Below are 21,918 nucleotides of genomic sequence, written 5' to 3'. Positions count from 1 at the left end.
GACGGAATGTGGAAGGCTTCTATTGTAGACAAGGTCGATACCGGTAATCCTGATGGATATATATATGTAACAGCAAAATGCTAGGTATCAGACCAATTCTCAAGGGAAAATGAAATTTTATATTACATGCGATATTATCCGTTCATCTAGTTATTCCTAGTAGGTAGCTCGAGCACAATTGCATAACCACCCAATTCAACCTTACCTAGGTACCTTACCTTACCTAACCTCAGGACATTTTGGCTTACTGTCCAATACCTTATGTTAATCCCTTATGTTAATGCCTTTATACAACTTTATGGATTCTCCACCTATTTTCAGGGGAGTGTGCGCGAGAATCCCTTTCATTGGTTGATGCACGTAGTAAGGTAAAACATATGAAGTCATCGTGCAGCTTCTTTCGTCAGAGTTCCTTTTTCAGGGTCCTTTTTGGGATTTGGTATATATCATTGGCGTAAATTGGAGAGAGAACCCTTTCGCGCCTGTTATCCCCCTTGTTAATTTGTGATTTTTCTCTTCTGCTCTTTGTGTGTATGTATGTGTGTATTGATTGTATTGTATTGTTTGCAATTTTGCTATCAACCATCGATCGGTCCCTCGAGAACGATAAATGTATTTGTCTATGCGTACGCTGCCACTACGATAAACCGTCGTGGTAGAAGAAAATGTCCAGGTATCATGGAAACAACGTATAATCCTACTACTAGGGAGGTAAGCTTCATGATTACTAATGCCAAAAGCAAAAGCAATATTTTCTTGGTTCGACTTGCGATGCTCTCCCCCAAAGAGTGATGAGAACATGCGAAAGGAATCTGCAACAGATCATCGAAATGTAAATGTTATACATACAGATACAAACATAACGCAACACAATACAATACAATATTACACAATGCTGGCCCGGCGACAAGCACAATACATACCGGTCCCATACCAGTACTTCACTAGTCGCAGGCTAGTCCTTAACTCCGTATTCGTCCCACCGCCCTATGAGGCTCTTTCAAGGGACACCTCTGTAGAAATGCGAAGCGTGTGATGGAAAAACATGCCATGTGGAAATTTACGATCCACAAAACGTCTCTACCCGCTCTCGTTATCACCGAATGTGGAATGGAATTTTCGATTCATTTATCCATCCGTCCGTCGCCAGTCAATACCTGAGAACGTTGCCAGATCCTTTCGTGGTGTGCCAGATACCCCCCTTGGGTCAGATTCGAGTTCAAGTGGTCATTGACACGCCATCATTGCTTAGCATGTGTGTGAAATCTCACATACCTGGTCGGGAGAGGGAAAGTATTCATGTTGCCATCACTACGCATGCTTGGCATATGTATGTTGTTCTTTCGATAAAACCTATGTGCTTGCTGACAATTGAGATTTGAAGACGTGAAACACAGGGGGATTGATGAAGTGTGAGTGCGTTGGTGTTGACTACTTATGGAGTAGTCGAGTTCGAGTAGTCGAGTAGTAGAGTACATAGTAGCAAAGTACCTACCTAGGTAGCAGATAAATGAGCACATCGAGCTGTTGAAGAATTACTTCCCTCGGAGGATTCAAGCCATGCAAAGGATCGATGGGAGATGGATGAAGCTATGAGGTACCGGTATTCAGTGGTATTCAATGGTATTCAATGGTATTCAATGGTATTCAATGGTATTCAATGGTATTCAATGGTATTCAATGGTATTCAATGGTATTCAACAGTATTCCATGATTGACAGCCCGCATCCTCTAAAAGTATACAAATGAAGAATCCCAAGATTCAAGCATGAAATTGGTCCAGATGGATGTGTGTTCAACCAGTCCTTTTTAAACATCCAGTCTCGATTCACATACTGTAATGTGAAAACAGAACTCCTAGGAACTTTCCATTGCATTTATTCCGAACTCCGTACCTACCAGGACCTAGGTATACAATACCAACCATTCCTCACATCCGAATACGTCGACTCCAACTCCAATCATGAACCATCTTTCCACAGTCTGAGAGCCGAAAATTCTGAATCAGTCTTTCCATCTCTCAAAGGCTACCTAGGCTCTAGCATAGCAAAAAGCTTCAAAAACATCTAGAAGCAATACCCTACATACAAGGTACCCACTGTTCCCGTCTCATGTTTCCATTTTCCAACGGTCTCGTGTACAAGGGATTTTGTGGGTTTTCCTGCACCACTCTGCACCAGCTGTAAGAAAAAAAAAGGTCCCCCCCTCTCTCCCAACCAGTATGGACATGGAAGGAGAAAAGAAAGACATGTAACACAAAGTAATCTTGACACTTCATTCCTGTATGATGGATGACCTGCACGGAAAATCGAACCTTCTTTCGTTCATCTCCCACATATATGTACTTGCCAGCGTGCTCATCCAATTCCTCCCGACAGACCAGCTTCTTCCTTACCTCGATGCTGGATAGTAAAAGGCCAATTTATGGCATACGGAGGGTCGAAATCTAGCGGGATTGGGATGTCATTACTAGGGATTTGGGAAAGAACGATATGTTGGGTTAGTCCGCAGACTAATAATTGCCTACTGCGTATATTATATACTACGACGTACACCCATGATCCATTCATCCAACCTTGTTTACAACTTTACATACAACTTGTTAAAAAACGAATTGGACCCAATAGAATCAATTTCCTTGTTATTATGTATCCCTACGATTTATTATTCCTTGCACAGAGACAGAGTACCTACCTATCTATCTACCTAGTAGGTATACACTCAGAGGGAGAAGCATTCCATCCCATCTCATCTCATCCCATCTGTGCCCTTTCAATCAATCTTTTTTGGGTACCACTACCACCACCACTACCACCGCCATACCTTAAACCTTCTAGAAATACTCGAAATAGATTCTGCCCTGATTATTATTCATTTTCTCCCATCCCCCCTCCCCCCCCTCCCTCCCCCCTTCCACTTAATTTTTCACTTCTTCTTGAATCCTTCGAAGAATTCAAAAGTCTTAGTCAGAATAATAACAGAGGAAAGAAAAAACATCCCTCCAGATTGGCTTGCATTTTGAACTTTGTATTGATTTTTATTTTATTCATCAATTGTCGTCTATTTTTGCCTGCCGGATTGCCTTAAGATCTGCTGCCCTCTACGTCATTTCCCGACTAAAGCCTTTCACTTTGCACTACACACTAAAGCACTAAGGTAATCAAAACCAAACCCAAAATCAACAATAACAACCCCAAATCTCCACGAATGAAGAATCTCGCTGCGGCGGTTTCACTAGCGATCGCAATATTATTTTGTCTGGGGTCGAAATAGCGCCAGAGGTTTGCAAGAGGGTCTTCAAGGGAGGACGGCATGCCACCTTCAGTCGCTCCTCTTGACAAACCGTCCTCACCAACTTCGAAGAAACGCCCTGGTTCGCGACGATCCAGTGGCAACGACAAGACTGACAACTCACCCACCCAGTTACACTCATCATCGTCACCGACTAGCCATGGATTAAGAGAAAGACGTTCATCGAATTCGAAGGCGAAGGACTCGATGCCAGATATCCTCACCGGTGCAAAAGCACCCTCAATATCCAGCGATGTGGAAATGGCCAGTGATAATGAGGTTCAGGATATTGGATCTTCGAGTCTTCAAAATTCAGAAAATGAGCATACCGGAGAGTTCAGGAGTCCTGCCCCCGGTCGGAAACTAAGCCTGCCCCCAGGGACAATCCCGTTGTACGACCCGGCGGAGGAGGTGGAACGGCTTCGAGCCATGAATGCGCAAATGCAATTGAACCAGCATCGCGAGAGACTGGCCAAGCAATTGGAGGATAGAGAAGAGCTTCAAGGAAAAGTGACAGCGAGCGGTACTGGTCTCAAGGCACGAGTATCCCCCATTCATGAAGAAATCATATCACCATCATTAGAGGCAGCATTTGCCAGTCCGATTCCATCTGGTATGGAAACGGCGTCGACAGAGTCTGTCAGGACCATAAGGGGAGGTGAAACACCAGCTGCAGTACACGCGAGAACTCCTTCGTACCCATTTCCACCGATGCGGACTCCCAGGCAACTTAGCTACAATGGCCACCGCCCTTTTACCGCACTCTCACCAACAGTAAATCCGGAAAATTTTGCCGGTGGATCCTTTTACGATGGACCCCACGATCAAGTTCTATCAGGGCCAATAACCCCCGTATCAGGTCTCAATTTTCAACCAGCAGGTTCACAATTATCGAATCGTGATTCACTTTTTGAAACCCCGAATCTTTATGATCTTAGTCTTATGTTATCTGCCGAACCTGGACTTGATCCATGGTGGTCGACTGTGGTAAAAATTATGAGAGATGTCTACAAGGCTGACAGGGTAACGCTCTCTGTGCCTGCAGATTCGACAGACATTGAAAATGTTCCCTGGGGACAAAAAGCAACTTTTAATGCAGCCGAAGAGGATGAATTGAGTCTGGCCTATTTGCCACGAGGTAGCAGTTTTATACCCAGTAGCAGTGGTGACACACTCGACACTTCAGCTTCTGAAGGATACGCATCTGGTGACTCACCACCGGGAGCCATAATGACCCGACCTGGACTTCCTAGTAGACACTCATTCACTAGCTATGAGGCAACAAAGAGAGACCCAGCATGCCTTCCCGAAACTGCCAGAAATCTCACCGCACGACCTCCCCCTCTCACTCGCGCTAAAAGCTATATTTCTACTCGACCTGATCAACCACCACGCACAGGCACACTTCAAAAGGCACAACTCAGTCTACAAGCATTAGAAGACCACATGGCATTTGAGGCCGAGAAACCCACTGCAAGTTGGGAAAATGTTGAGCAATCAAACAGAGATGTGCAAGGACGTGTATTCTCGGTTTTGCAAGCCTTAGATTATGAAGCTGATCCATTGATTGATAGTAGTGGTGTATTGAGAGTTTTGGAGAAAGAAAGAGTCATTGCATTAACAAGAGATTATCCATATTTGAACAACCCGGCGGATCAAGAAAAGGGACCTGAGACTATTATACCAATCCTAGGATCAAAAGCAGATTCACCGGAACGACTGAAAAAGGGTAAGGCGACAGAAGTGGGTGGGCAAGTTTCATCCATCTTTGGAACCAAACACAATAAACGAGCAAGTCGAAGTTTCCGCCTTCAATCTGGCGAAAAGGGCAAGAACACACAGGATGCAGCAGCACCACCATTACCACTTCCAAGATATGAAGAATACGAACAAACTCCGCCGTCACCATGGTCACAATCTCCAGCTCCTTCCCCAGCTGTGAGAGTGGAAACAAACGACAATCCTTTCTTTGCGAACTCTACTGTAGACGAGGAAACATTCAACCCAAATCAAACACCTCAAGACTATTCTAAGATGCAACAGGTTGAGGCAATCGGAGTCGATAGATCCTGGACTGTTCTACATATTCCCTTAACTCATCCTTTACTTTCAAAGCCAGTACAATCATTTCGGTTAGACACTGCTGCTATGGAGTCCAAATCTGCAGGCCGTGGTAAAAATGTTGATCAGTTACCAAAATACGCCGATTCTTCCAAGTTACAAGGGTCGGAACCAATCAAGGAAAAGCGAGCCCCTATTGCAATTCTTTCAATTCTCAGCCCTGTTATTCCTTACCCATCTAATCTTAGACACTCTTTAGAACATCTCTCGCCACACATGGCTACTTCATTCTCCCTATGTCGTCATTATTCCAATCTCGAGACGGAGGTCGCAGGTCTGTCTCGAAAACGCCCACATACTACGGGATTTGGTGCTATTGCTACGGGAGGTCGACAACTTCATGACCAATCTTTGGCAACAAGCGGGAATATGGCTTACTCGCCGGCCGAGGAGGGTATGCGCCAACAATCGGGAGGAAGCATGACAAGCCCGAGTGATTATTCTGGAGTGTCTCGAAGTGCCAATGCATCCCCAAGTGGTACACCGTCCTGGGATCCCAGTAGCGTAGGATTCACGCTGGATAGAAAATCCAGCGGTGACAGCCCCGGTTACGTCTCAAATGAAGGATATTTCAGCTCCAGGAGGCCGAACGTAAGTCGTATGGATACAGGAGGAAGTAGCGTGGCAGGTGTTCGACGCTCGTCGAAAGAAACTTCGCCCGCTGAGACCCGGTCGGTACCACGAAATCAGAGCGACGATCGACCTTGGGGACCAACTGCTCCTTCACTTGACGGTGGTGACAATTCGACCAAAACCAAACCTGACGCAGAAGGTTCACCATCTTCATCCAATTCGTCCGGGCCAGAAATTCGTAACATTAGATCTTCTAAAGAGACTATAAATGAAACTTCAGATATCCGTGAACCCAGTCCTCCACGCCAAAACACCCACGATTCACCGAGGCGACAGGCAATAAGAGGCGCTTCCTATGGCGCTGGTAAGTCTGATCGTCAGCACACACAGCTACACTCATACGGTGCCGACTTTGGTGCCACTTTTCAGTCATTGCCAACAACGTCGGCTTCATCCATTAAAGCTCCTAATGTACCCAAACCTTCCCGCCAAGGATTATCAAATGCCAGTTTACCTACAGATATGCCACCACCATCAGATCGACTAAAAGGCTTGATGTTGGACTCTTTACCTGCGCATGTGTTCGTCGCATTGCCACAGACTGGAGAAATAGTATGGGTAAACAGTCGATATCTTACATATCGCGGTCAAACTGTATCCGAGTTATATCAAGATCCATGGAGCAGTATTCATCCAGAAGAAAGAGAGGAATATTTGAAAGCCTGGTCGCATGCGGTGAAAACGGGTGAGCAATTCTCTATGCAGGTACGTATCAAACGTTTTGACGGAAACTATCGTTGGTTCTACACTCGTGCTGTTGGCTCCCGAGATATAAGAGGTGTGATAGTTCAATGGTACGGCTCTCATATGGATATTCACGACCAGCATATTGCAGAAGTCAAAGCTGCACGACAGGAGGAGATAGAAGCATCCGAGGCTAAGCACAGACAACTGGCAAATTTAATTCCTCAGATCATTTTCGCGGCAACGGAAGACGAGGGTGTAACCTTTGCAAACGAGCAATGGCTCTCGTATACCGGACAAGATTTCAATGATGCCTTAGGACTTGGATTTATGGATTATGTGCACCCAGAGGATCTTGCGAAGTGCCAAATACCAATTGGCAGACCGCCAACTCCATCGACCAGACCAAAGAAACCAGCCGAGCCGAGAAGGAACCCATCTCATACATCTTCGAGTGGTAAATCAGGGCAATCATCCGATCCCTCCGAAGCGCCAACAGAAAAGACTGTGAAAGGAATTCACCAAACTTTGTCGCGAAATAATAGCTCGAGTAGTAGTTCTGTATATGAATTTGCCACAGCAGATTTGTCTGAACTGGCGAGAACTGGAGTCATCAAGGTCACCACCGATGGAAACGGGAGACTGTCTTATACCACTGAAGTTCGGTTGAGATCGAAGACTGGAGAGTATCGTTGGCACCTTGTACGGTGTGTGGAAGTTGACAACATCAACCTCGGAAGTGGAGATGGTTCCTGGTTTGGTGCTTGCACTGATATTAATGATCACAAATTGCTGGAAACAAAGCTCAAAGAGGCCATGGAGTCCAAGGGTAAATTCTTAAGCAACATGTCTCACGAAATCAGGACACCTTTGATCGGCATTTCTGGGATGGTAAGCTTTCTTCAAGACACCACCCTCAACGACGAACAGCTCGATTATACGAACACTATTCAATCCAGTGCAAGTAGTTTACTCAACATTATCAACGACATATTGGATCTTTCCAAGGTAGATGCAGGTATGATGAAATTGTCATACGAGTGGTTCCATACACGTTCTCTAGTCGAGGAAGTTAATGAAATGGTTTCTACCATGGCTATCACTAAACGGCTTGAACTTAATTACATCGTCGACGTTGATGTTCCTGAAATGGTAAAGGGAGATAAATTCCGTATTCGTCAAGTCTTACTGAACGTTATTGGCAACGCGATTAAATTCACAACTGTTGGTGAAGTGTTCACGAGATGCAGGGTATACACAGAAGATGACACACCACCGTTGGTCAACGAAATAATGCTCGAGTATTCTATTGTGGACACGGGTAGAGGATTTACCAAGGAAGAGGCGGATCTCATCTTCAAGCCGTTCAGTCAGATTGATGGCAGCAGTACAAGACAGCATGGTGGAAGTGGCTTAGGATTGGTTATTTCAAGACAACTGGTACAGTTACATGATGGCAAGATGCAGGGTACTGCGGTGCCTGGTAAAGGATCTACTTTCACTTTCACTGCGAAATTCGGACTACCCACTGCAGAAGATCATCCAGAACCACTCACAACACCCCAGTTGAGCAAAGTGCCATCGTCATCATCGACACCCAACAATATAACATCACAAATTGCTGCCAAGCAGGCTTCAAGTAACCCACTCTTGGTTAGCAGGCTGTCGAATTCGCCTGCAATCTCCATGGAGAGTCCAAAGACCGAATCAAGTGCTGGTTCGCCAGCTGTACTGTCGTCCAATAGCTCAGAGCCATCTAGCTCTAGCTATTCTGGTCGAACTCGTTTCACAGATAGATCTTCCGCTTCTTCTGTCAATCAGAGCTTGGCTCATTTTGGCGAGGCCGCTCGATCAAGTACTCCTGAGAACATGAAACTAGAGCTTCCCGAGAAGCACTCCCCTTCACCTTCAGCTTCATCGCTGATTGAATCTGCACCTTCATCGACTCCTGCAAATACTGCCTCGACCCTTCCAAAATCACACACCACTCGTCTGAATAATGAATTCTCCCACGACTTGAAGCACTTCCGACCTCCAATGTACTCGATTCTACTCATTTGTCCGCAAACTCATAGTCGCGAGGCGACGAGACAACATATCGAAATCACTCTACCAAAAGATGTTCCTCATCAAATAACTCCACTTGCAAGTGTTGAGGAGGCCAGAAGTCTTATTAGCGGAGATGATTCTGTCAATTTTACACATATCGTCTTGAATCTTGGTTCGGCAGAAGAAATAGTACAGTTGATTGATCAACTCATCGCATCGGTGATGTTGCCTCAGACTTCAATTGTTATCCTATCAGATCCTGTACAGAGGCAAGAAGTCATTAAGATGGCTCAATCATACGACTACGATCAAATGGCTAAAGATAATCGTCTTACATTCATATATAAACCTGTTAAACCGTCAAGATTTGCAGTTATTTTTGATCCAGATAAAGAGAGAGATTTGAGTACTGATCGTAATCGTTCGAGTGCGCAACAACAAGTCGCCAGTCAGAAACAACATTATTTGGATGTGGGTCAGCGCCTTGGAAACAAGGGGCTTAAGATTCTATTAGTAGAAGACAATTTGGTCAATCAAAAAGTTCTCTTGAAGTTCTTGAGTAAAGTTGGAATTGCGGTGGAATTGGCAATGGATGGTGTGGAATGTACAGAGAAAGTATTCTGCAAACCGCATGGATTTTATTCTTTGATTTTGGTATGTCTTTCTTTCCTTTCCGCTATCATGTCATATCATGACATATTATCCCCCTGCTCTGATCTAACATAAACTAACACACCCAAAAGTGCGATCTTCACATGCCCCGAAAGGACGGTTATCAAACCTGTCGCGAAATTCGCGAATGGGAAAGCCAAAGATCAACCACGAAAATGCCAATTATCGCTCTAAGTGCAAATGTAATGGCGGATGTGCTGGAGAAATGTGTTCAGGCTGGCTTCAACAGTTACGTGACTAAACCCGTGGATTTTAAAGAGTTGAGTAAGGCGATGAGTTCCCTGCTTGATCCGGAGGCGGGGGATATGGGAGGTGCGTTGATGAAAGCGCCGAAGAAAGCGTCGTGAGATGGGGAGAGATGGAGATGAGAAGAGAAGGGATGGGAATGGGGAGAGGCGAGGAAGGGAAAAGATAAAGGGATATTTATGAGTTGAAATGTTACTAATACTTTTGATTTCTTTCTTGAGTATCTGGTTCTTAATGAGCGGTGCATTGCTTGGCGTTTTTCATTTTCATTTTCATTTTCTTCGGTTACTTTTTTTATATCTTCGTTTTATCTTTTCATATTTAAAATGGGATTTGTTCGCGTAGCTGAGCGTAGGGGGTATTTAATGCACGGGGGATTACCACTGTGCGCCTGTAGATGGTGGATGGATCGAGGGGGGAGAGAGGGTAAATGAATGAAGACGGATATGTAAATTATATTATGGATAATGTGGATTGCGTCTGTCTGTTTGTCTGTCTGTCTCTCTAGGGACTTTTTTTTTTTTTTTTTTTTGATTTTGAAACATAGATAGCGTAGGGTACCTAGGTTGAGGGCGATCGATATGAATCATATGATGGTGATGATTTTGTGAGCGAATTTAATATGTTTTGTTTTATGATTTGGTATTTTGGTATTTTGGTATTATGATGTGATATGATATGGTATGCTGTGTTGTGTTGTGTTGTGTTGTGTGTGGAGGAGGTGTGGCTTGATAGGTATTTGATGGTGTGAGTCTAGGTAGTGTGTTTGGTGTTGCAGACTTGCGAGACTACCTAGTATTTGACTTAGTGCTATGGCCTTGAATATTAGGCCACACAGAGAATTGGAAATAAACTAAACAAAGTTCAAGCTAGCCTCGGGGAGAAGGCTACGGACCGCCGCGGTGTTGAATGTGGGGAAACGAGAAGGAGGTCTTGTTTGTTACGTAATAACAAAGGGATTTACGATGATAGGTAGACTCTAAGATAGTGCTTGGCAGGGTGTGTAAGGAGTAATTTGATGTTTTGATCTCGATTTAGTATTTCAGGAGACCGGAGTAGATTGAGTACGGTCGTGTTTAAATCAATATGAGTGAGTCGCGTCCTTGGTGTTACAATTCATTTGGTAGTATTGTCGTATAAACTTCACTTGTTTGTCTTGTTACGACAATGAGGTGGATGTGAAGATATAAAACAATCAATTGACAGATCTAATTGATGGAATCTTGAAGAATATCGAGATCGGCATTCAACCATTCAACAAGAGCAGCCCTAATTATCACGTGATATTTATGCTGCACGGTTCACTGGCTGATCATTGAAGCTAATCTTAGCACAATAAACTGGATTTTTCACAGCTAGCCTGACCTAGTAAATACTTCCTGAATCTTTTTACACTATTCGCGCTTCTTCCCGACGAAACAACTTCCATCAACTTTTCGGACCACCACGTACAACTTCAAAATTCATCTTACATTCAAAGAATTTCGATTAGCATACGGTTCCTCATTCATTTCGATTATCTCAAGTTGATAAATAAATTCAATTCGCATTGTCGCACTTCTTCACCTTCACATAATCGCGAGTCGCGCCATCACTTGACAACTCTCCAAGATGGTTGGAGCTCGCCGCACACGCGCAGCTGGTGCCAGTCCAGGTGGTTTCAAATCACTTGATGATATTCCAAAGCCTACACGCGGAAAGGGAAAGAAAATCAAGGCTGAATCCGTCGAACCTTCAATCGAGTCCGAGTCCATCGATCCATTCATCACATCCGCCGAAGGCAACAAGAATACGGAGTCGCAAAAGGCTTCATCACCTCCTACAAATCCTTCCAGAACAAACTCTCCAGATTCGCACTCACCTTCACCTACACCGGTCGATTCACGACTTGATTCACGTTCTACCTCCCCACCTAAAAATAACACCACATCAAATGACGCGTCTTCGGACAACGACGTTGTTGATCAAGAGCAAGATACACAGCGCATTGCTCATCTCGGATCCAATAGAAAGAGATCTCGAGTATCAGAATCTTCTACCCATCAAAGTGTTGGCATTACAAAGGAAGACGCAGAAGATGATGAGCAAAGGGCCAGCAAGCGTACACGTAGACAGGAAAGCCAGGACACCGAAGATGTCAATGTTGAAGCCGATGTTGATAATGAAAAGTCGACCGAACCAGAGCCTACACCCGCAAAGAAACCCAAAGGTCGTCCTCGCACTCGCGCAATGGCAACGCCTAAGAAATCTGCGAACAAGACTCGTGGCCGCAAGCAAGATCCAGTCGTCCTCGATGATAGCAGCTCAGACGAAGCAGCCGAGACAACTGTATCACCTTTCCAACCTCGATTGAACTCTACACCAAAACAAGCCGCCGCGCCTTCTCCACGTACTCCTCAAAATCAGCAAGAATTGATTTCTTCTGAAGATGAACCTCAAGCTGGTCCATCTACCATTAGTCATTCAACCTCCAAACCTACACTCCCCTCTCCAGATATTCGACCGGTTCCTCAAGCTGAAGTCGAAAAGCCAGCTTCAACTATCACTGAAACTGGCCCTTCTCCCTCGAAGCCTCGTGCACTTCCTCCTGTTACTCGACCCGTTGCTCGAGCAATTTCGACGTCGTCTATCAAGATTACACCTGGCATGGGAAAGACTGAAAGATTGCGTTTAATGGTGATGCAAAGATATCATCCAGAACGACTTATTTCGCCAACTAAAGGAAAAGAAGTCGCGAAGGAGGTTGGGAAAGAGGTTACCAAGGATGTTGCTCAAAGCACAAATGATGTATGTTTCAAGAATCCACTCACCAACTTGTGCCATGATACTGACACAACGAAGGCGGCTCACAATGAGCGTAAGAAGACGACCGCTGTGGCTTCTTCTAGTGAGACTCTTTCCAAATCCGATGCTCCTCATTCAAGACGTCAGTCTCGGGATGGACACAAATTGGCGGATCCTTATCTAGTAGCTATAAACAAAGTTTTCACTAATCATAAAGATAAGTCGAAGGCTATGCCATCTATCGAACAAGTTACCGCGTTCCTTAATGGCTTCGATGCTCAACACGCTTCGCACAATGGCAAGAGACAAATGGTTACTCAAAAATCCGCTCGTCCTCTGCAACCAATAACACCCAATCGCTCAGGATTTGTTGTTCCAGGTTACGGAAGTGATGACGATGACGATACCGTGATGTCTGATGAGGATGAAACATCCGTCGTCGAGGAACCAAAGACACCTGAAGCACAGATTACTCCTGTGCCAACTGAAAGCCCTCGAAGCTCCTGGTGGAACCCACTCTCTACTGTTGCCACGATGCTTACCAGCCCGTTCCGCAAACAGGCCGATGGTGCTCCAGCTCCGCTTCCTTGCAACAAGCTTGTTCCACCACCATTCATTTTCAGCCAGCCACCAACCACTCCTTCGGCAGTTCCGCTCAAGCGTATGTCTCACTCAGATCGCAAGCGCAACACCCGAAACAATGTTCAAGGTCGCCTTGGTGGTTTCCAAACCGAACGTCGTCCACGACACAAGGATATCGGAAGATCACCAAGCTCCAGGAATGGTCTTCTCACCGCAGCCGAAATCAAGGAGATCCATAGAGCACAGGATGAATACGCCGCCAAGCATCAGAATAGAGGTCCTTTGATCGTAGCCAATCGTGATATTCATAAGGCCGCACGAGCATCTCAACGAGAATCTCAGGCTAAAAAGGCCGCTGTTGCTGATGCAGTCGAGGAAGAAACTTCAGCATTCACACATGTTCCAGCAGGCGAGAAGCGTGATGCCAACGGCACACCAAAAGCCCCTAGCCAGCGCTGGAATAATTTCTTAGAGTCTAATATTGATTCAGATTACAGCCCCAGATGGGTTCGATGCCCAAATGGTCTTTATATTCGAGAGGGGTCCACTGACAAACAATTTGAATCGGGCGATTTTGGCGATGATTATGCCTGGCAAGATCACTATCGTGATATCGACGCTTTCCCAAAGCAAGATATCTACAAGGGAGCAGGCGTCCAAAATCCACTGAACTCAGCTCAGCTTCTTGAGCAGGCTTATTTACGTGCTGAAGGAGATAAGAGTATCCCAGACGAGAGCGAAAATGACTATACTTATGTCATTGATCAGCGTCAAAATAGAGTTCTGTTCTATCCAAGGAGTCCTTACAACATGTTCCAAATCCCAGGTAAAAAGCTCACCGCGACTCATATTGCGAATATCAAGGAAGGACTTCCTCTTCTTAACCCCCGCGATCAATACGGAATCGCTATCAAGATACCTACTGGTGGGCCAGGTCAGCAAGCTGATCCAGACAACAATATCTTCAACCAATTGGCAGAACAGGCAAGGAGAGCTCAGTACAAGGATGCTGTTGAAATGAAAGCAGGCAGAACTTTGGAGACAAAGCGATGGACTCAAACCCCTCCACCAAAACCCAAGCCTGTCAATGCTAAACTTCCTGGTACTGTTGAGAACACCCCGGCTCCAATCTCCGAGGCTGTACAACACGCCATGAAGAAGGCCAACAAATACTTACCCACAAAGGGCAGTGGTCTTAGACAGGTTTCCACCATGAGCCCTGTCCAGACTGACCAGGAGAAGAGCTTGAAGGCTGCGAAAGATTCTAAGCCCATGTTCAACTTTGATTTCACCGCTGCATCCATTGGCTGGAATGCTGACCCTCTGGTTATGGCACGTGTTCAGGAGCGTCTGGGTGAGGGTTACATTCCTATCACACCCATTCCCGACCACATTTGGCATGAACATGATGATCTTCACCAAGGTCCAGTAGAGCAAGCAGTTGCAGCATTGTTCGAGGGAATCGACTCCAGAATGTTTGGATCTATGCACAATGGAATCCAAGATCCATCACGACCCCAACCCAAGTACTGGGACGAGCTTCCAGAAAGTCCAGTTGCTGAACGCTCCATTAGATTATGGTAAATTCCAGCGGAACCTAATCCAGTCTTCGCGTTAAGTGTCTGTCTCTCAAGACGCTTAACTTTCAAATTGAACCTTACATCAATCATTAATTGAAAACGCTCCTACTTTGGTTGCGGGGCTCTCCCTTGATGGTTCAAATCCATCAGGCATGCGAGTCGCCTTGATATTTCTGATTTGGTTCAAGACTGGTTACATTCTTGCTCGATTTATCTGGTTTATAACATTGGGTGCGTGGTGCTGGGTGATAATGATACCTTACCTTTACATGATTGGTTTTCTACTGTTTGAGTTTTTAATGGGATAGTCAACGATGGCGGGCGCTTTGGATTATGATCGAGGCCTTTCTTTTTCACGATATGATACGATCGATACCCTTCTTTTTCGCTCAAAGATACACCTTTTGCACATGTCAGATAAGCGAGTTACATACTCTGACAATGTGCGCTTTCTACACCAAATATTTTGTCTTTTCGACACTACCAGGAAGATGAATTATCTCATCGGCACATTAATTTTACGTCACGTACATATTTACAACGGGATTTTCGAAACACCGAGGATACGATTGCTCAGAGCTGGGTTTGGGAGGTGGCTCTTTCCTACCCGTCTTGTTGCAGTCTATCCAGCGTTTCTCAATTTTCTCACCGTTAATGTTTACGAGATTAAACATATCAACATTAATATTAGCACCCGCACACATACGGCGAAGAACATTGAAGGAATGAGAATGACGGAATCTAAGTTATAAGAATGGATTATGGAGTTGGAGTTTGTTGAATATAAGAATGGGTGATTGAAGTGACTGCGTGTGGATGAACGAAATGGATTTCAGAAGATAGTCGATAGCAGTGCGTTTTGTGCACTCATTTCTTTTCTTATGTATTACACTGTGGGGACGTCCCCCCACGGTTGCGTTTGCTTTTTTGTATTACACTGTGGGGACGTCCCCCCACGGTTGCGTTTGCTTTTTGTATTACACTGTGGGGACGTCCCCCCACGGTTGCGTTTGCTTTTTGTATTACACTGTGGGGACGTCCCCCCACGGTTGCGTTGATTTTTTGCATTCCATTATGGGGACGTCCCCCCATGATAGGTCTGCTTCATTTCCTTTTTGCGGCTTTCTTCTTTGGTCCGATGTCACCATGCAATATGCAAAGCTCGGGGAACCCAAGCTCAGATTGTTACCTACATGTAGCGGGCGGTGGATTGAGATGAGGGAAACGCGCTAGCATGCAGTCTTGTTGCTGCCTTTTGTTTTGGAGTTTGATATTGGCAGGGTACTTCACTTTATTCGGAGAGGTCTCTAGTCTGCTGGACGCAGTGGACTATGGATTCTCTACGTTTCAAAGGTTTACGTACATGCTGTATCGGATCGGTATTTGTCTTTTGGTTCTCTTTAGCATAGCATTGGGATGGGGTTTGTCTTTCTCGGTATGGGCATTGGGCATGGTATGGAGCATGGTATATGAGATTGCATGCAATTTTAAGCATGGAGCATGGTTGGTGCATTAAGCGTTGCCTTCTTTCGCATTACAAGCAAGTTCTCTAGAGAGATACTATGAGTAGACGACAATGATTTGTACATACTGTCTTTACAGGTTTCATACGGAAGGTAAAGATGGATGGGATTTGAAGAGATGGTTGGGATACAAAAGGGAATGATTGGCCTATAGGGCGCGTAAAGAGTAATTTGTATGGGATACAATGAATAAGTAAAAAAAATCAAAATTTTAAAAAAAAGAACTTGATGTTTGTGCCTTTGTGTGTGATGTGAATTTGTGGTGATTTGACTACATGTTGGGATTTCTGCTTTGTGATGAAGTGAAGAGACGGATCATGATGAGCGAGGGGTTTAGCATTCCTTCCTGGTTTGTAATGCTGATGTGAATGCTGTGTGGTGCTTCGTATGGTAGAGTGAGTTTGTATCAATTCTAGGTAATGAGGATATCTTGAATAGAGGTACCTGTTTGTATGTATTGTGCGTTCGTTATAGTATAGTATGATATGACATGCTAGGTATGATATGGCAGGTATCAGGTATTCGATGCTATGGATGAATGGATGGATGGATGGGTGGGTTTTACTTGAATCTGGTGGATTCTGAGTATAGGTATGGGTTTGAGTATGGGTATGGGTATGAGTATGGTGAGAAGAGTTTGGGTTGGGTGCGGATGTGGATGGGGATCGGGAGGTGGTGGTAATCTGTGGTTAGTTTATTCATGTTAATAATGTTTCATGTTGTATCTTGAGATTTGCATCGGTCATCCAGGGCGAATGAATCGAGTTTCGGCGCGAATGGTCTGGGTTTTTGGATTGGAAATTGGGTGGGAGGTTTGGATCTGTGGGGCTTAAGCGAGGCAGCTTGGAAGACAATTGAGGGAGGTATGCCTCATCGATTTTGTCCGACTGCCTTTTGTAATATATAGATAGACAGAAGTACTGCATGCTCAGCGTGGTATTAGCTATAGATAGAATGGGATTGTTAAGGGTTCACTACTGCTACTTCTACCGCCTGTGCAGTTTTCAAGTTGTCTACGGACACGAATGATGTCAATCGTTATGGATCGTCACACCCAGCGGAAAAATTACTGCAAACATACAACAAGTACTCTCCACGCTTTATATCCCACATGCCACATTTTCCGGCAGCAGCGACATAAAAGCATCTTTAGAATAGTCAAAAAAAGGCTTGGCGCAAGATCGGGGATGCTCAGTTGGGGGGTCAACAATCCGGGAAAAGGATTCGTGAATAATTGTCTTATTGATTCTTTGTTCTGAAATTTCGAACTCGTTACTTATTGGACTCAGAAGATCCCATATTTGTTCTAAAAGTACCTCGAGCGTACCTCGGGGGTACATCATTTACCTTTCAAACAAAGAGTTACAAATCCAGAATGACATATGAATGGATAGACGGAGTGTGCGTTTTAGTCCGACGACAAAGAAAGAGGAGATATTTTAGGATGTTGGTGAATACGGATAAAGAAACCCATACGATTTCGTGTAATCAATACAAACAGGAAGAACTGACTCGAGGGAATGGAACAAATGGACGTAGTAATGGGAATTAAAATACATCAGGAGATTATAAATAGGCCGACTCAAAGGTGCAATCTACGTGGCGAAATACTTCCTCCGAGATACACATAAAGGAAATAGAATTCTAGAAAAAATCATGAAGAGATGGAATAAAGAAGACTTAGTCACTACCATGTGTAGAGACGAGAATGTGCAAAAAGATTAATAGTTAAAAGTGTTTGGATCTTCTAGAGTTTTTTTATTTTCTTCTTCTCTCGATTCTAGCAAACACGGATTTTGATAGCATTTATTATTATTATTATTATTCATACTGAGTTGGACACCAACCAGCAAATTCATATTTTTCTTGCTTTCAGTGAAAGAGAAGTAAGGATTTGAGAAGAGGGTTCTGTCTCTTATAGTAGGCAATATTTGAGTTGAGCATAACCAAAGAAAGAAATACCAACAAAAGCCATCATTTCGTCTTCTCACAATCTACTCGCAAGATCTCAAGTCTGAAGCCCAGCAGAGAAATATCCCAAAATTTGTCAGCCATGAAAATCACACATACAACCTATAACGAGGTACGCGGCGGAGCACCTAGTCCAGTTCCTCCCCTATCTCGCAGTCCCCAATTCATAACCACACCTACCGCATTCCGATTCGATACCAGCACACCTCCACGCCTCGACACACCTATGCGTTCTGCTTCGCCGCCTCCCAGTAACCCCTTGGTACATACAACGCGTCGTCTAAAACGGTATTTGAAAACCTCATTTCGAAACCGGACGCGGCCTGTAAGTCGGCGACTTTCGCGGTCGAGACAGGGGACCAGTATACGGTATCCGCCTGGCGAAATGCATCCACCGACTGTTCCGACACAGGTGGGGAAATACCACAGCGGGAGTGTGCGCGGGAGTATTTCGTCCAAGGGAGAGGAGAGGATGGTGGGGGAAAGAGGAAGTCAGAGTTATGAGAGGGGGTTGGAAACGCGATATAAGCATGCGAAGGGGAAGAAGCGAGCGAGTTATTTGAAGCCGAGAGAGGAGGCGAGAGTGAGTTTGGGGGAATGGGGAGGGAAGAAGGGGACGGCGGGGTTGGATTTCGAGAGTTATATGAAACAGCAACGGGGATTGGAGAGGGATTTTGGAAAGGGATATGCGGGGGGGAATAGTCCTCCTAGTTCGTCGAGTTTGAATGTTCTGGTGGGGAAGAATGAGAGGGAGGCGAGGAATGGGAGTCCGCCGAAATTTGTACCGAGAGAAGATGCAGGGGGGAGGAATGGGAGGGGAGAGAAACAGGGGCTTGCGTATGGGGGAATGATGCAGTTGGATCCGGAGACTTATATGAAACAGCAACGGGGATTGGAGAAAGTTTTTGCCAAGGGCGTGGGGTTTGCTGGGAATAGTCCTAGTCCTCCGCATAGTCGTGCTGAATCGCCACACAAGGCGTGGCCGCGCGGAAATGCAAATAATTCCCCGATTCCGATTCCGATACCGATACCGCCGCCTGCGGGATATACGTATGAGAATGGGACGGGAAATACGAGTCAGAGGGATAGTGTGAGGTTTTCGGATGTGCAGTGGAGTAGTGTGGGGAGTGGGGGGAGTGCGACGGGAACGACGGGGACGACGGATAGTGGGAATGTTGTGGAGAGCTCGAGAGGGAGAGGAGCGGGAATGACGACGGGAAAACATAAGGCTGCGCCGGGACAAAGATTAAGAAGGAAGGGGAAGTTGGAAGAGAGAGATCAGAGTTCTGCGACTACGCCGGCTAGTTCTCGTTCGCAGACAATCAGTAAAGAAGATGAGATGGCTGGTGATTTGAAAAGACTCCAGGAAATGCATCGAGATAGCGAGGAGGAAGTAACGAGCATGGGACAATTAGAAGCGATGAGAGCGGCAATATGGAAGGGGAAATTGGAAAGAGTAGTCCCGCCCAGTTCTGAAATACCCAAACACATGGATCTGCCACATCACTCGAACCCGAGCTCGACTTCAAGTCGGGGTAGCAAAAATAGTAAGAATAGTAGAGGTAAAGGAAAGGGGAAAAATGTAGAGGGGAGAGCAAGTCCGATCCAGAAACTGAAAGGGTATATGGGACAGAGTCGCGATGCTGTGCATGATTCTCATGAGAAAAAGACGTCTTCAAAGGGAAAATTACCTAGTCCGTTTGAGTATTTGTTGTATCCGAGTTACGACGGGAAGAAGAGTGGAAGAGAAAGCACAGAATTGAGAAAAGGCTCTAAATCAAAGTCCAAGGGTAAATCTAAAGAGGGAGAAGACAGCGACGACGACTTCTGGGGATGTGTCGGCGAAACGAATAACGAGAGTGGGATATTGCTTTCCCACTCCCCTGTTCTGCCATCAGAAAAGTCTCATCAAAACTCCATTCCATCCGGGGTCGAACTCCCCAAGAATCGCAAACCGAGCGAAGATTCCTGGAACACGCATTTAAACGATCTCTGCAAACTTTGTCGGAAACACGAACGGACCAGCTCGCGCGGTCTCTGTCATTCCTGCGAAGATAATTTCCTCAATACGAAAGCGTGGGAAGATACGACTTTACAATTTGATAGCGATGATATTCCTCCGACGCCGCCTCTGAAAGATCGGAGAAACATTACTAGGGTGCGCGACATGCTGGCTACGACGCCTCCGAACTATGATGTTGAGTATCGACCGCCTGTCCCTGCGAAAGATGTCCCTGGGGAAGAGAGAAAGAAGATCCATGTATCGAAAGTTGAGCATAGTCGACCGCAGATTGTGAATCCATCGCCGGTTAGACAGGAGAGTCAGATGCTGGTGTTATGGGGGAATGGGTGATAGTCCGAGGGATATCGAGATAGGGTTTCCGGAGTGGCAGACGCATAGTTTGCAGATTGAAGGGGAGAAGACGGAGGAGATGTTTAAGAGGTGGTCGCAGAATTACAGGGGAGGTGGGACGGAGGAGAGAAGTGATGGAGATGAGCGGGGAAAGGAGGAGGGAGAGGTGGAGGAGCCGAGGGATAGCGTTTTTTATGATTTTTGGAGGGATATTTTGAAGGATGATAAGAGACCCGAAACACCGAAAATGGAGGAAAGGAAAGCGAAACTTTGAGCTCGGATAATGTGATAGATAATTTATGTATGTGTGTGTATTATAATGGATCAACACTTTTTGCAATACTATTGGGTACTATGAGAAAGACGTTGATTTGCATATCCCACTTGTGAATCTCCATGGCAGAAAATCGAGTGTTGTATTCACCACAAGTGATTGAGAAGCCTCACTTGAGATACTCTGAATCTTAGTTTGAATGATGATAATTTTATTTGAGATGAATTCATGACATCAAGGAGGATTAATGGGATCGCAAAACGTTGGCATTCCTCTCTATAAAATGATCATTTCCTTAACTTTTGATACCCGTTAACAATGCACATAACGTTCATGATCCCCCAATTGGACCTTCTCCACCTGGTACCAGCTACTCTATTATTAGCTCTTGACTGTTTCTCATGATGCGTATACCAAGACATGGACAGATACGTACCATAGCAATACCATTCCCGTTCAGTAAAATCTTAGGAAGCTTTGTTTGGCTTCCAGATTGGTGGTCACTATGAGTACTCAGTACAAATCCAAAAGGTTCATAGAGTGAACAGATACATACAATTCGATAACATCTTCCAAAACCATATTGACGTAGTCATCGAAACCAGTGAGTGTGCCGGTGAATTCTGGTGATGTGTGAGCATGGATTTCTGGAAAGAGGTGATGATAGAGGTAGTACCTTTGTCACCTTTCATGACAACCCAGATTTTAGAACCGACACATTTGTCAATAAGTTCTAATGATGTGTTAGTTTGTGCGTGTGTTTGCGGGTAGATAGAATAACTGACCAAGAGGGAGAAGTTGGCTGGCCATTTTGGATGACTGGTTCGAGGCTCACTGATCAGAATATTAAGCTTGCAAGAAAATTAGTTTGCTGTATGGAATTAAAATGACTGTGTGGTAAGAGATTCAATATAGCAAATCTTAGTGATTGCCCAGGTCTGGCATTGACTGTGAAACCATATGGAGGGGGCAATCAATCAAGGTTGAAGCACGTGAGATTGACAGCGCAGGATAGAGGGATTTGACTCACAGTTCAACACCACAGGAAGATATTAGAAACCGTATCACAGAGTTCGTCTTATTTGACGGTTAATAGTTTCGTTGTTTGTTTCTCTCCTGTTCGTTTTAAAATCGCATAAACCTCGTGATTCTTCA

General features: G+C 45.0%; 4 protein-coding genes across 4 annotated transcripts; 3 read left to right on the top strand and 1 right to left on the bottom strand.

Annotated features, from left to right (window-relative positions):
* Positions 1 to 3,312: 3,312 nt before the first annotated feature.
* EAF02_003224 (uncharacterized protein) lies at positions 3,313 to 9,797 on the top strand (the record flags this gene model as incomplete). The annotated part of the gene is made up of 2 exons (XM_038899272.1): positions 3,313 to 9,432; positions 9,522 to 9,797. The coding sequence occupies 2 exons, from the start codon at positions 3,313 to 3,315 to the stop codon at positions 9,795 to 9,797; spliced, it is 6,396 nt and encodes a 2,131-aa protein (XP_038761560.1).
* Positions 9,798 to 11,098: 1,301 nt separating this feature from the next.
* EAF02_003223 (uncharacterized protein) lies at positions 11,099 to 14,646 on the top strand (the record flags this gene model as incomplete). The annotated part of the gene is made up of 2 exons (XM_038899271.1): positions 11,099 to 12,483; positions 12,538 to 14,646. The coding sequence occupies exons 1-2, from the start codon at positions 11,308 to 11,310 to the stop codon at positions 14,644 to 14,646; spliced, it is 3,285 nt and encodes a 1,094-aa protein (XP_038761559.1). The 5' UTR covers positions 11,099 to 11,307.
* Positions 14,647 to 18,218: 3,572 nt separating this feature from the next.
* EAF02_003222 (uncharacterized protein) lies at positions 18,219 to 20,763 on the top strand (the record flags this gene model as incomplete). Its single annotated transcript, XM_038899270.1, has 2 exons — positions 18,219 to 20,485; positions 20,538 to 20,763. 2 exons carry the CDS (start codon positions 18,219 to 18,221, stop codon positions 20,761 to 20,763), a joined length of 2,493 nt encoding a protein of 830 aa, XP_038761558.1.
* Positions 20,764 to 21,094: 331 nt separating this feature from the next.
* On the bottom strand, positions 21,095 to 21,573 carry EAF02_003221 (uncharacterized protein; the record flags this gene model as incomplete). Its single annotated transcript, XM_038899269.1, has 5 exons — positions 21,095 to 21,133; positions 21,200 to 21,266; positions 21,320 to 21,386; positions 21,440 to 21,496; positions 21,549 to 21,573. The coding sequence occupies 5 exons, from the start codon at positions 21,571 to 21,573 to the stop codon at positions 21,095 to 21,097; spliced, it is 255 nt and encodes an 84-aa protein (XP_038761557.1).
* Between the last annotated feature and the right edge of the window lie 345 nt (positions 21,574 to 21,918).

This window comes from Botrytis sinoallii (genome assembly GCF_014898435.1).
Source record: "Botrytis sinoallii strain Bc 23 chromosome Unknown BSIN_004, whole genome shotgun sequence".
Taxonomy (NCBI): Eukaryota; Fungi; Ascomycota; class Leotiomycetes; order Helotiales; family Sclerotiniaceae; genus Botrytis; species Botrytis sinoallii.
This window is presented reverse-complemented; position numbering and strand designations above follow the sequence as displayed.